This window comes from Argiope bruennichi, chromosome 1 (genome assembly GCF_947563725.1).
Source record: "Argiope bruennichi chromosome 1, qqArgBrue1.1, whole genome shotgun sequence".
NCBI lineage: Eukaryota > Metazoa > Arthropoda > Arachnida > Araneae > Araneidae > Argiope > Argiope bruennichi.
This window is the reverse complement of record NC_079151.1, coordinates 18,845,964-18,861,587: the sequence shown is the minus strand read 5'-3', so window position 1 is coordinate 18,861,587 and position 15,624 is coordinate 18,845,964. Positions and strand designations below refer to the sequence as shown.

At 29.5% G+C, this 15,624-nt stretch overlaps 1 protein-coding gene across 1 annotated transcript; it reads right to left on the bottom strand.

Annotated features, from left to right (window-relative positions):
- Positions 1–12,840: 12,840 nt before the first annotated feature.
- On the bottom strand, positions 12,841–14,763 carry LOC129981675 (sensory neuron membrane protein 1-like). The gene has a single exon (XM_056092647.1). The coding sequence runs from the start codon at positions 14,597–14,599 to the stop codon at positions 13,172–13,174; it is 1,428 nt and encodes a 475-aa protein (XP_055948622.1). The 5' UTR covers positions 14,600–14,763; the 3' UTR covers positions 12,841–13,171.
- Between the last annotated feature and the right edge of the window lie 861 nt (positions 14,764–15,624).

The window sequence follows — 15,624 nt, the reverse complement described above, 5'->3', positions numbered from 1 at the left end:
TGAAATATTTCGTCATATCCAGTTAAGAGGTTAATTTTTAATTTTTCATTAAAATATATATTACAAAATATTGAAACTGATTTTTTTGAGACACATATAAGAGATTTCCTATATAGATACAAAATTCATTTAAATAAATTGATTAATTAATAATTAATTGCTTAGGTTCTTAATTTTTTTAAAAAATCAAGAACAATATAAAGTGTGTGAAAAATGGTGAAATATGATCCATTGGTTAGGAAACTTTGATAGGAGGGAAAGTAAATGATAATTTTATGTTCTTTACTTAAACAAATTCGCTATTGTAATTTCAACAACTGTAATCAAATTTAAAATATCGATAAAAAATTAAAATTTGCTTCATTTTAATCATTTTGAAATGTAGTGTTGCTCCCTCAAAGATAAATAGCTTTTTTAGGTGAACAATTTATCATCTCAATCGAAATGCATAATACGATAATTTACTAAATATTAATTTGAATTTATTTTTAAATTTTAGATCTGATTTTTTTTATGCTGAAATTCGTAAAATAAATGCACATCATCTCTTCCCCTCTTCTCCTTACACAATACTATATATGAATTTAAAAGAACTCTATACTCGGATAAAGCTACAATTGCTGGTTGAAAATTCCCACAAAATTAAAGATTCATTCAGTTTTACGAATTTAAGTATTTCTAATTTTCTAAGCAAGAGAAAGTTCATTTCATCCTCTCTTTGCCTTTTTCAAATGCCTACGCAATTTATGATAATAAGAATAAATATTTAATTTTTTTTTTCTTTTTGCTAATTGTCGATAATGTCTAAATTAGCAAAAATTTGCTGAGTCAAGATACCACAAATGGAACTATTAACGTCATGTTGTAGCCTGCGGAATGTCTGAATCGGTCAACACGAAATTAAAGGCGGGTATTGTGGTGAAAGCAAAATACCCTCATAAAGGTATGTTTCGTACGCCACTTATCACTCGGAGATATGATTCATCATCGGAGTGAGGATAACTCAATCCTATATACCCAATCCTACCCATCAAAGAAACGAGAACCAATTACTAAACCGAAGGATTTTCATTTCCATATTTGATGTTTATTTACTGAGAATAGTAAGTAAATAAAGAATAATCAGTAAAGTAGCAGTCAGTAAATGAAGGAGCTATAACTGGAACTACTTTTGGGCTCACCATCGGTTTTCATAGAAAGGATTGATCCTAAAATCCTTATCAATACAAACAGAATAAGCATGAAGTGAGAAATAAATAAAAACTGGCTTCAACCGGTGCTTCAAATAACTGAGAATCATAAATAACAGATAAGCAAAATAGAATATTCTATATTCTCTGAAAAGATTACAAGATCAAACAGTTCAGCCATGTTTGTAAGAGCATGCAGACTTTGACTCCAAATATTATCAGAAATTTTCTTGCTTAATCGTCGCACGAGTGGTACAAAAGCTATAAATATATATTTTCTAAGATTGGAATATAAAATTAAACAGAGATAAAAAAAATAATGTAAAAATAATTGCTAAATGACAAAAATGCATTGATCTTTGAAAAGAAAAATATATTAATCGAAATATTTCACTATCATAAAGCTTTCCATTTGTTTGTTTATCAGAAACGTCATATCTTTAAATTATCATTATAAAGTATTCATATCATATTCTATATCATAAAACGTCATAAATATATATAATTTTGCAAAGAATTGCTACGTTCTGCTGCTCTCAAAATCTGCACGACCTAATTGTTATGATGCTTGAATTTCGATTAATTTATAGTAAATTCGACATTTTAAATCGTCTTTTGTTCAAGTTCGAACTTTTAAGCACCAGTCACAATAATTATATCCAACAACTTAAATTTTATCGTAAGAAAAGAGCATCGATTCCAACGAAAGAGAATTGGATACATCTTTGTTTGAATATTTTAGATTTCTTTATATTTAACTGTTTTAAAATCTATAAATCTTTAGCCAGCCAGCCAAACCAAATTAGCCTAAATATTTAAAACATGATGCTTTGGAAAGCATTACTCCGCAATTGTTTGCTTGAAGTTGAAGAGAGATGGAGGAATGAAAAGTCATTAGGTTTAGAATTTTTTTTTTTATTTTGATCCTAGGAGAACCTAAAAACAATATTAGAAAATTTTCAGACAAATTAAAATATTTTTAATTCACCTATTTTAATAATATTGTACATTAATTTTTCAATAAAGGCGTCCTTTTATTTTTAATTAACAAGAGATTGATAATGATTTTGTGAAAAAATATATTCAAAACACTACAATTCCTTTTCAAATACCTTGAGTTCTAAAAGCTAAAATATAATTTTTTGAAGTTTATTATTATCACAGTAACAATCAGGATTATTTTATGAAAGATCATTATTATTTTTTTTAATTCAGTTTAAGAATTTTATTCGCTAAATTTTTTTAACAGATTAGCCTCTCGTATAAAAGACAAAGAAAGCTATTAATATCAAACTTCTGCAATTACAACATGTCTCCAATACATGGTTTTGAATCATCAGCTTTAGGTATAAAAATATAGTTGACTGCATCAAAAAAGAACTTCTTAATCGTTTCTTTAAAATGATGAATAACGCATAAACGTAAATGAGTTTAACATACGTTAATACTTCTAAAAGCGACTTTACATATCTCAATGTGATTGAACCAAAGATGATTCATTTCGATTTTGTAAATTAAGAACCAAGTCACTAAGCAAAGAAGAAAAAGCAATCGGCATTCGGTTCTTTGAAGACTGTTTTGTTGCAATATGCACGCAAATCTTCGCAAGTGGAATGCACAGTCTGTATAAATATGATGGTAATGCCAAATTGTAATATCATTTCCCTGGTACACTTGTCTTATTGTAATAATTATTTACAGAAATTAATTATTAATGTCAATTCAATGGTCTCCAACTTTGGCTACAAACTTGGCAATTATATGTGACTTAAAAAATTTGGTTGCAAAAATGAAGATATCAGCCAATTGCTAAAATTTCTATTCCATTTTATTAGGAAGCGAACTCTGAAGAGTCTTCTGGAGAATTTCCTGTGGCATTACACCTTATCAGAAAGTTATAAATATTCGAAGACTTAAACAAATCAACCACTCTCTAGAGTGGTGTTCGTAATGCCAGCTGGAGTACTGTATATTATATATATATATATATATAATTACATATTTTTATTCATATATATATATATTTCTTCCTGCAGATATTTTTTATGATTTCATGATTTCGATCTTCCTTAACTTATTGTCAAAAAAATCTGTTATGTTCAAAACTGACAAAAAATAAATTTTAAGCGGAGAAATATAATATACTTTATTGTGTGGTAAAATCAAAAGATTTCATTTTGTTGATATTCTATGAATCTTAAATTGCACCCAATTGCTTCATATAGTTTCTAAATATGTGTGAATTACATTCGAATAAAAATATCGTTCTACGAATTTATTTTTGCACTGTGTTCATATTTTCTAACGACATACTCCTTTCCAACTTTGTTAAAAAAAATTTGCGTACTGAACCCATTGTATATGTTATATGCGAAAATTATATTCATAATAACAGTTGAAAAGCAAAGGAACAAAAGGGAAAAAATAGAAAAGCTTTTGTCTGAATTTATAAGTGTATAAAATAGTTCCGATTTTCCAATTTTTTTCCTTCATTCAAATTCTTGTTTCATAATTTAATTTTAAACAAGAAATTTTCGTTGCTTTGAAAAATAAAGTGCCTCAAAAGGAAAGATAGCAAAATGACATATTCTTATTCACATGTTTATTATTAGCAGAAAGAAACTGCGTGTGTGTGTGTGTGTGTGTGTGTGTGTGTGTGTGTGTGTGTGTGTGTGTGTGTGTGTGTGTGTGTGTGTGTGTGTGTGTGTGTGTGTGTGTGTGTGTGTGTGTGTGTGTGTGTGTGTGTGTGTGTGTGTGTGTGAAACAACAATAAAATTAAATTTACATGCTATTGATTATACAAAAATCAATTGGCGTAAATAACACTTATAAGCCGCCTCCAGAAATCAGCTGTTCTTCCACCATATAAATAATAATTTTTGTCATATTAATAAACTTCAACTCATTACTTCAAAGAGAATTGTTACTTTTAATTATGCTTTAACAATAAACATAAAGCGTTCTGATTGGTTAGCTATGTTTTCGAAGAGGTAATATAAATTATTAAAATATTGCCGAAGATACAGTACATTACTAAAGTCTTATTTTACGACATATATCGAAAAATATTATCGTACTGGCTTCGTACTGGAGGCTAGCGACCATTGATGTCATATCCGGAGATCATGAGCTTTCATATGAAAAAAATTGGTGAAATCTGTGCAGTGATTGTAGCTGCGAATCTATATTAAAGTTTTCACCCGTGGTGAATAGACAGTGAAGAAGCTCTTAAAAGGAGAAGAAAATGGAAATGCAGGTATCTTTAATGACATATTTAGGGATCATTAGGTTTCATATAAAAAACCAATGGGAGTTGCCACCACAAAACTTTCTCGCATTCTTTTTAATAAGCATATCATTAAAGAGAACGTTTTATATGGCATTGGCGTACAATGGTTAAGAAACATTAACTTTCAGCTTTTACTTCATCTATAATATGATCCTTTGCAAGTTATTTGAAAGTCCCTGGCATGAAGTTAAAAGTATCAAAAAACCGAATTTGTGTCATAGATATGTTTTTTTCAAACGATTGGAAGAAAAATTTGATACAAGACTGCAATTGTAGTCATACATTTCCATACCAAATTTGATATATTTACGTCATTACTTTCTTAAATTATCGCTTTTACATACTTCTTAAAATACAGTGCGACGGAAGGGCAATCCCTTGACAGATTTGGCTTAAAATTTGATAAGTATCTACATTATTCAGATTAAATCCGTGTACCGAATGTTATTCATCTTGCTCTCATTGGTTTGTAATTATCTTGTTAACTTACGATTGAAAAACTGGATTCATAAACTTCTTCTAGATGGATTTTGCTCAGAATTTGTTTGAAATCTAAATTTGGTGTAAAGATCGGATATTGGATTTTATTATCTGTTTCAAAGTGTTTTTGTCACAGACAAACAAATGGATAGAGAGACAATTTCCAAAGATAGGAAGGTGGTTTAGAAGGAAATTCTCCATTCAAGGAGGTGTAAAATGTGGAGATTCGTCAAAATCCCCAGTTTGAATTTTTCATGGTTACTATACTTTCTCTGTACTTCGTGTACGAGAAAGTAAAAATGGCAAAAACGAGTCAGGAGTTAGGTCTAGAGAATTAATTCTTTTTTTTTTTCTTCTAAATTATTTTAAATGCATAGAGAATCGGGCATAATTATTTACAAGCAGAGACGCGTACAAGCCACGTCCGCCACAGCATGCCACAAAAGCAGAAGTTAGAAGAAGCAAAAAGGAACGAAGCAAATGATCACTAGTCTTATATAACATAGGATTTCTGGCCACGTGCCAATGGAATACATGTATTGAAATTTGACAAGGGTAATGGAAGTATCATTTTCATTTGATACGTAGTACTGATGGCGCATTATTTTTACAAAGGAATTAATTAAACCGAAAATAGAATTAGATCAGGAAATAAGAGAATATATATGGGCTAAATTAAGATAAAGTTTTGGAAATTAATTTGAATTAAATTAAGAGTTTAAAATCATTCAAAATATTATATTTTTCTTCTTTACTGGCGCGACAACACAGGATTGACCCTGACCTTCCTTAGAATTCCATTCTAGACTGTTATATTCTTGGCTAAGATTTTGCAGTTTGTCACCTTAATAGTTTTCAAGTCTTTTGCCAAGAAAAAAATATAGACCATTAATAAAATACAATGTAGGAATATTTTATGTCCCAAAGCGTAATATTCTCAAGCTTTTTCCAGTCTTTTTCTTCGGATTTCTTAGCAATACTTTTTTTTTCCCGAGTTTGAGTTGTTAGTTCCACGCCCGACCTAACCTGGAGCACCAGCCCCCTGATATAATTCCCAGGAGCAGGATGCCCCCAGACATTGGATACCCTGGGATTTTTCTTTCACATCCAGTCTCCTTATTATATTAGACTAAAAAAATATTTATGAAAATTATTAAATATTTATTTATATATTTATAAATATATTATATTAGAGTAAGAAAATGTTTAGAAATCATGAGATTCGTTATAAAGAAATTCTGTTTATCTGTTTGAATCTTTAATCCGTCCTTAACTTCTCAATATGATTGAACAGGAAATAATTTTCTGTCAAACGAAATAGCCCAGTCGATACATTCATGCCTTTTCTGATTAAAGCGTTTAACTCAGCTCACGGCTTAAAAAGACATAGATAAAACAACACGATATCAACTTAACCGGATTTGACAGGACTGCCTGATAAAAAGAATTCTTATCAGTTTAGATATTGGTATTTATGATTTTATCAGTATCGACAAATCGTATTTTATACTCTTGCTAATGGAATTTCACGTTGTAAAATTTCATAATAGATATAATTTTAACTACTTTTCAAGTGACAAACAATGAATTTTCCTCAATACTTGTACATTATCTATAATTAAAAGCATTATCATGTATTTTAACAATTTACATCAAAATTTAAATAATTTAGAATTAAATTATTCGTAAAATGGTTTTAAATTAATGGCGGAATAGTTACGCAATACTACTCAAGAATATTTCAAATAAAGTGTTTTGCTTCATTAAAAATCTTTTGGCACTTGATGAAAATGTTTTCGTGTAGCCTTATCAAATCTCAAGATGAATTAATCAGGAAGAGTTTTTCACAAATCAACGATCAGACATTTTTTTTCAGCTGGCGTCTTTTCGTTTGACGTAATCCAAATCAGAAAATTTAGGGGTTTTTTTATTTATTAAAATTTTTTTCATTATTTTATATTTTATTATTTTTTAAAAAAAATTTCCGGAATTTTTTTTTTTCGTTGAAACGAGTGTGTTCCAAAAATATTATTTTCTTCTCCCAGTTGGATTGGTTTTGAATCTCATTATCTATTTGGTTTGAACAATTGCTTAAAATATTTAAATGATATCTTTTTAATTTTACATCATTTTGTATTGTGTAAGTTCTCTGCACATAATCTCTTGTGTCCTACGCTAGAAGCAGAAATTTGCATTAATGTACTAAGACATGTAAAAAAAATATAAATAAAACTGAATTCAGATGCAAAAAAAATTTCATGTTCTAAAAATAGGATAAAAAATTATTCAAATAATTTATTCCAAAATAAATTTAAATTGCTCGAAATTAATCCTTTTTGTTTTCATATTTGTCATGTAAATTAAAAATTAAGGGCATTTTTATTATTTTCTTCCTTTTACTTTTCTTTTTTTAAATATTTTTACACTAGGCGAAATGAAACAACATTTTGGCAGGGAAATCTATGAAATACATATATACACAGAGCTTTTAACTCACATAAATACATAGGTTATCCAACAGTTCTGCTACTTATAAGAACAGCATTGGAGCTTCCCTCTTGGAACTGTGCGTAATTGTCTCAGGCTGCGATGTCTTTTCTGCAATGAAGTGTCGGTTGTTGTTGTTTTATTCGAGAATATTTTCATCATCCTGGAAACCAGAAATCAAACAAAACCGCGTAATGAGATTCCGGAACATACTAAAGTATATGTCTGCGATTTTGAGAAAGAAATTTTCTAACAAATGTGAAGAACGGGTTTTGTGCGTTATCGTCATAGCATTGACAATTGTCCATTACCAAAATATGTACTATCATAATGTCAGGACGGCGAAGCATAATTTTTGTACAGTGCTCCTCGTTGAGGGCGTCGCATTCTTCTTTCACGCGGACTTGGTGCAAGATGAAACATTGTAGTCAAAAATCGCGACCAATGTGATCTAACGCTGAGATCTTTTTTTTTTGGGGGGGGGGGGATTATTTAAATCAGCGAACTGTCAAAGGAACCCTCAATCTTCTTAGAGAATCTTTGGTAGGGCTAAATGTAAGAACAATAAAAAGAAATTAATTTAATAAAAAAACAGACAAAAAAAGAACATACCTGACTATATTTAAATTTAAAAAAAGTAAAAGTAAGATAGAAGATTAAGTCAGAAAAATAAAATATTGCCCATAGTTAATGCTGGCTAAGCATCACCCAATCCTTTAATCAATAATACCTCAACAATCAGGGTAACAGTTTTCTGACAAATTGGAATTTGAATAATTTTCAGTCCTATTTCCATACAGCTAAACACGCTAAAGTTCATGTTGATACTAACAAAGAGTTGGTATCCCTGCACCAACTACTTGTTAATGTGTGGACTTTAGTTTAGTTATATTGACGTCCCGTTGTAAAGCAACACTAGGGCTATTTTGGAAAGGACCTCTTAATTTTGAGTCGCGTTCAGATGACGAGTACGACATCTGAGCTTTCAGATCAATTCTAGTTTTGTGAATATTTTCCATCAGTTGGAATTGTGTTTTTTTTTACAAAATTCAACAGAAAGAAATTATTATTATTAGTTTTTTTTAATAATGATTAGAAAAAATAAAATGGAAACGAAATTATAGATTGATAATAAAGTGAAAAGTTTGAGATAAGAATTAAAAAGCTCATTTCGAAACCCAAACTCCCCGAAAAAAAAATTAGCATTCATCAATTGCTTCACGTTAAAAAATCATCTGCAGGTGAAACGTGAAATGGTGAATCGTAAACTTTTGAACCAACTACAATTCTAGGTGAATTTAAACTGATTAAATTAACAAAATAACATCTGAAGTAATATGTGAAATCAAAAATGACAGCGAATTTGAATTTCTCTATTCATTGCGCCCATTCACTACGCAAGTGAGTTAAGTGCTGATAAATTCTTTGAAGAATGTAATAATAAGCCAATTGAAGTTAACCTAACAAATCCTAAAACCTTGAGTCTGCTAAATGCAGAGGTAATAGATTATATTATAAGAAATATACCAAAGCTTTTATCAGAATTAAAACATAGTGATATTTCATAATCTAAACATGTAAAAACATTTACGAATAATTTAAAATGATTTTTATATTTCAAAACATTTGATACTCAATCTGAAAAAAAATATATAAATATTTCTAAACTGGGGGAAAAAAATAACGATTGTTAATAAAATCTTTATTCTTGTTTGTAAACATCACATAATACATATTCTGAGTAATTTATCCAACACAAATTGAAAGATTTATTTTATTTCATTTCAAATGCAGATAGAACTCCACAGAATGTAATCATCCTCATAGATATGTATTCGAATTGCGATACAAAAATGTTATATTTATATTATTCATATACTGATTTTCGAATTAAATTCATCTAAATTTTTATCACAAATGCAAAATAGTTTTTATATATTTTCAATTTTATAATTTCGAAATTCTATTATAAGAGGGAGATTATGAGCATTCAAGGTCAATCATCCCCTCCCTACTTGACATCATCACGGCAGTGAGTAATTGAGGTTAAAGTCCTACGGGGCATCGATTACTGAGATATAAACACCACGTAGGAGGTACATCCCATCATTTGAGTAAAGATAGTTCGAACCATAGCAATACTTTTCAAATCAGGGAAACGAGAACCTGCTTACTTACACTGCAACTTACATCAACGTTACTATTTCAGGAGAGGAGGGTTGCGTATGAGTAATAACATTTTAAAATTCATTCATTCACGACTGCAGATTCATGAAATTTATTGTTCGTCTAAATGATATCGCGAAAATCTATGGAAAGAACTCACAAATTTTTCGAATTTCACTGCTCGAAAACATTTATACTTTTATTCACAAGGAGTTACTTTAATTAATTTTTTATGCTTTCATTATATCAGAAATTATTTTATTTTATAAAATTATTTATCTGTAAATTGGTTTAGTTTAAATTTTAATTATTAAGCTAACTTGTTAGCTATTGTGACAAAAAGTAATCCAAAATATTAATCTTCGTATCTCTAGAAGTAACGTTTTAGTAACAATTTAAAAGACAGACACGAAGATTTAGTGATGAAGGCTGATAGATTGAAGAATATAATTCGTATAAAATTGTGCACATTGTTTAAGGATCAAATAATTACTTTAAATGCATAAACGAACTTTTACATTTTCATGCAAGCGATGCATCATATATATATAAAAAAACAGGTAAAAAAAAGAATTGAAAAAGTATGAAAACTGATTGCATAAAAGAGAATAATTTTATACCAGGAGAAAAATATTAAGATGAAATGTTTAATCCGAAGTTTGAATATTTTCAATATATTAAGGCAAGGATTTTCCTTCAAATGCATTTAATTATTCTGTCAAAATCCCTCACAGATAAAATATTTAGATGAAGACAATTGAAAAACAGTTTATTATCTGAAAATAAATTGTTTTTCCACGCCAGAAATTATTTTTTGGCTGTACAGTTCGCAACATTTCATATATTTTTTTTATGAATTTTCACCATGTTTCTTTTGTGGTGGATTATTATGAGCGAGGATAGAACCTGGGACCTAGTGGTTCGCAGTTCAGTAACATGACCATGATACAAAAGCAATTGCTCGGGTAGCTTAGCTGTTAATTGGCTTATAAGCTTTCACCATAGACTCTCCCTAAAGTGAGTCGGAGTTGAGACGAACGATATGGCTGTTGAGTGGTGATGTATTAGCTTTTGATTCTAATGCGCCTGTACCCATTTGAGTACGCCAAGTGTTATGGAGAGTGCGTGTGGTTGAGTGGTTCAGTGGTTGCTGCGTCAAGTGAGTCTGACGATTTTGGTTGCAGTAGATGGCACCACAACAGCTGTACGAAGGTTAAAGGTTCATCGTCCGAGGTCACTAATGTGGCGGATTGGTGACCCGGACGTGATTATGGTTTGTCTGTGGTGAAAGCTTATAAACCAGTTAACAGCTACGCTGCTCGAGCAATTGCTTTTGTATCATGGTAATGTTACTGGACTACGAACCACAAGGTTCCAGGTTCTATCCTCGGTCATATCAATTCGCCACACTTTTATTCAAGCTGTAAAATTAACAAATTCATACATCACATACTTCATTCGTCTCATTGGTATGAGCTTCAGAAAAAGAATCTGAAACATCGATTGACATCGATTTGAAATTTAGTCTGCAATCTCTTCTATGACTTAAAAATTTTCAGCGCTCCCAAATGTTCATGTGTATAAAAAAAAAGAATGAAGTAATGATATATTAGAAAGAAGAAATTGAATGGATAAAATAAAAAATTAATATTAAACAAAAAATTATGGATAAAGGTGAGAAAAAAGAAAAGTTATATTATGTTATATAAAAAATCTTTTGGCTATTTTATAATTAAAATTAATAATATTATCGAATTTAATTATATGTTAATATAGTTTTTTAAATTTTAAATTATATTTTCATTTATTTGAAGAGTTTGATAGACTCTTATTAAATGTGATTTCACGATGCCAAATTTTACATACTTGATCCATAATTTAGAACTCCAAATTTTTCAAAAAATAAAATATACTCATTAAAGAGAGCTATTAATTTGGATCATGAATACTATTACTTCATTCATATATTTAGTGAATAGTAAAATCAAAAGGTTTTGAAATTTTTAGTATCAAATTTTTTTTTTCTTTTTATTTTATTTCTAATTGTTGGGGCTAATAATTAATTCATAATTCCAACATATTGTATCATTTTATTATTTTGCATAAGCCCCACATGTAATTGTAAAAAGATTTCAACACAAAATTATCATTATCATTCGACAGATTTCCGAAGCTTTCAAAACATGACTATATTTTGAAAGATAAATATCACTAATGTATATTTAACTTCCTAGAAATTATCAAATAATTTTATTTAAATTACAAATTGAAAAATGTTAATGGTTTGAAATGCATTTTTGTTTCTTAAAATTATTATGAATTATATACAAAAACCTGCTGTCATGAGCTCTGGATATTGACCTCCTCCAAGTGGCAAAAGCTGATTCCGTTAATCTTAGTGCAATTTCTAACTAAACGCTGTTATTTTTTAGCTTATGATAAACACTTGTAAGCTAAAAATTCGAATACAAAAAAATTCTTTTCGAAATCTGTTCATTTTTCTTAGCTTGTAGCAATTTAATTTCTATCGATGAAATTAATAATTCAGGCTGAATAAAATTTGGGAATTGAATAAGTTCTGACTGCTGTAAAATTATTAATATTGCTTTTACTGAACTGATATTTTAAATTAATTTTTGCCTTAACTAGCAGCTATGTTCACAGTTCTTTTTTTTTCTCATCATTTTTATAATAGGAGAGCAAGAATTATTATCATATTCAGTGGGAAAAATAAAGATAACTTTAATAGTTACGATTACTAAATTGTATCAATCTATTTTTATACTGTCTTCTAAAAGGCTTTTACTAGATGTTACATGTATTCTAAATCCTTAATATTTATTCGTTGCATATAAATCAAACATTTCCCAAGATACATCAAAGTTTTTTCAAGTTCATGATGGATTTTATTGTTTTAATCTTTACATAATCAATTTTAAATATATAGATATATAAAGAATAAAAACTAATATCAGTATTTAAATATATATGATTTTTAAAATTTTGGTTAATTATGACTTCTTCAGATCGAATCTTTTGAATGCAGCAATATATTATTACTATGTTAATATATTGTGCTTTAATTGAAATGAAAATTTTGAAACTTTTTGGTTCATCAAAAATTCCATTTAAAAGAGGAAAAATTCCACAGATTAATTTTCATTTTACAAAATAAACAAAAATTACGCAACCATTTGCAAATTTAATGATAATATAATAATTATTTTGGGAAAACTAAGAATATACTGACGCAACATTTTTTTAAAAGAACATTATTTTGAAGTCTTAAAAACGAATTAAAACAGGGAACTTGAACATTTAAAAAAAATCATCTTTAGTTGACATATGATAAAATGTCAGAAAAAGTATCATTTCCTTCCCAAATAAATAGTTCAAAAATATGATTTTACAATTTATCATCTTATCAATCGAAGGAAACAATATTAACACATATATAAAAATGGTGAAATAGTGCTTACCGCAACATATTTGATTTGAATTAATTTTACTCCTATTATTTAATATCTAGAAGCAAATGAAATAATGTGTTCTGTTTACATCAAATTTCAGCACATCGAGAATAACCTGGAAAGGCTTTCAAAAGAGGCGGGGATTCTTTTTCTGGTAATTCTGGTTCGTTTATGGAATGGTAGTCTCTCGAATTGGTAATTTCTATAAAAGATTCTTGTTCTTCGTTTGAAGATAGAGATGCGCTTTGACAATAATCTGAAAAATTGTACACTAAAAGTCCAGTAGAAACATAGACAATTAACCAAATCACCATGATATATAAAACGAAAGAAGGCAATTTCAGAAAATAGAAAAGGAACGAATTAGTTTCTTCAGATGGACTCCCAGAATCTTCCACCCAATACAAAGGATAAGTACCTTTTCGCACATGCTCCCAGTTCTTGTTGAATTCAAGTTTCACATTAAATTGATAACGCATGACAAAAGAGGTAGTCAAGCCAGTCATGGGTTCAACTATAATAAATGAATTGTGTATTGACTCATTTGGATGCAGTCCGGACACCAAGGTATTTGGAGCTTCTGAAGATGAGTAGAAGTGTGGTAGAGATAGCACTACTGGAAAGGTAGGGCAACATCTGCTGTCACTCAGTATTTTGCATGACTCCTGGAAGAACTCTGAACGATCAAGGTCGTTGAAACCATTTACAATAGGAGCAACTTCGAATCGAATATTCTTTACTCCATTCACTTCTACGGTATCAGCCTGAATGAAGATCATGCACTGGCAAAGATTTGGCTCCAAATATTTGAAACGAACTTCTTTTTCATTCATCGGAGGACCTATATCCAGGCTGTTTCTAATTGCTGCATTAGATTTCTCATTATCAGGTGATGCCTTTCCATCAGACCCTTGAAGGAAATTCAAGTTTTCGATACTTTCTTCTCCTTTGTAAAACATAATGAATTCCTCCTTTGAGCAGATTTCTCGTAATAATGGAGGATTCAGGGATTTGTCCACTGTTTCTTGCATGTATTGCTTGATTGTTGTCTTAATAATTAATTGTTTTTCTTTCATTTTATCGAAGTCAGTCAGGTCAGATATATCAGCATTGTGTATCATTTTTGAGTTCAAAGTGTAAAACACTTCATTTTCATCGATCCAATTCAATTCTGGATTAAATTTCAAAATCGTCTCCCGTCTGTACGCCAATATCCCTCCATCTTGCCAGAAAAATTTTGATTTGCGCCACTCCATTTCGTAAGTCACTGGACCCACTTCTTTCACAATCATTTTGGAACCCAAAAGAAAGTCCCCAGGATTTGTGATATTGAAGACTTTCACCCTCCTGTACATCACCAATGGTCTGTCTTTCCACAGCTTAAATAATTGAGAATCATTTTTAAATGAAATAGCTTCGTTCATTACCCTCATATATAAAATTGTGATGACAATCCATAAAGCAAAAACTAGTATAAAAAGAGTAGCTATAATGGATCCAAAAGTAACTCTACACATTTTGATTCCTCTCTTTTTGCATTAGTCCTTTGACCTCAAAAGATCGAGAAAAAATTCTCACTTCTTTCCGCAAGTTTTAAAAATGATTATGACAAGCTTAAAGATATTTCATGCCTCTAAATCTCGAACTGCATAGGGAGGAATGAACTTACAACAGACTTGGACCAAAGCTATACAGCAATATCTTTGATCTTTGAACAAAGAAAATGTGTCAATAGTAGATTGCTAAATATCTAAACTAGTCAGTGAACTAGACCGATAGGGATCTTAAGCTATTTGAGATAAAGGACATTTAAGATAGGTGGTGACTGGACAGTTTTCTCAATCTTGAAATGAAATAACAGGAATAAAATGACCGAATAAACAAATTCAAGATTTTATCGTTGCACATATTCTTCCTTTACATAATGGTCTTCAATAACTCAGAAAAATAAGACGAAACTCTTTAAATATTTAACATAACCGATATGGTTTATCATGCTTTCAAATTTCCTTTTAACACATCTAAAAAATAGTTGAATAAGGATGTCAATGATAAATTGAGCAAATATTAATCACTGAATGCAGGACTAGATATTATGGGTATTAGAATTACAATTTACTACTATTTGCTACTCCATTATTTAAATATTGTATAAATGCATCTTGTGTTTTTAAGTATTAGTTTCACTGTTTTTACGTCTATCAACCAAATCAGTGGGAAAAAAGCAAGCAAAATTCCAAACTCGAATTTCCTTTAAAAAATCAACAGAAATGACATTCTTTTTTCTTAATCTTTTCTGCGGATAATAATTTTTTTAAATTTACTTAATGCGCATTTAATTTTCATTTTCGTGTAACATTTTAATATGTGTTCGTTCATTGGATTATCATAATATAATATATATTATATAATGTTATAGTATATATATAACATTATTATGACAACGAGTTTTCAAGCAGCTATTGACAAGACGACGATTACGTTTGAAATTGTCAGACATCTCTACAAGTATTAACATTTTTAAACTATACAAAAATATATA

What these genes read in the sequence shown, in the direction of transcription:
- LOC129981675 (XM_056092647.1), bottom strand. Translation starts at nt 14,599, where the DNA reads ATGTGTAGAGTTACTTTTGGATCCATTATAGCTACTCTTTTTATACTA.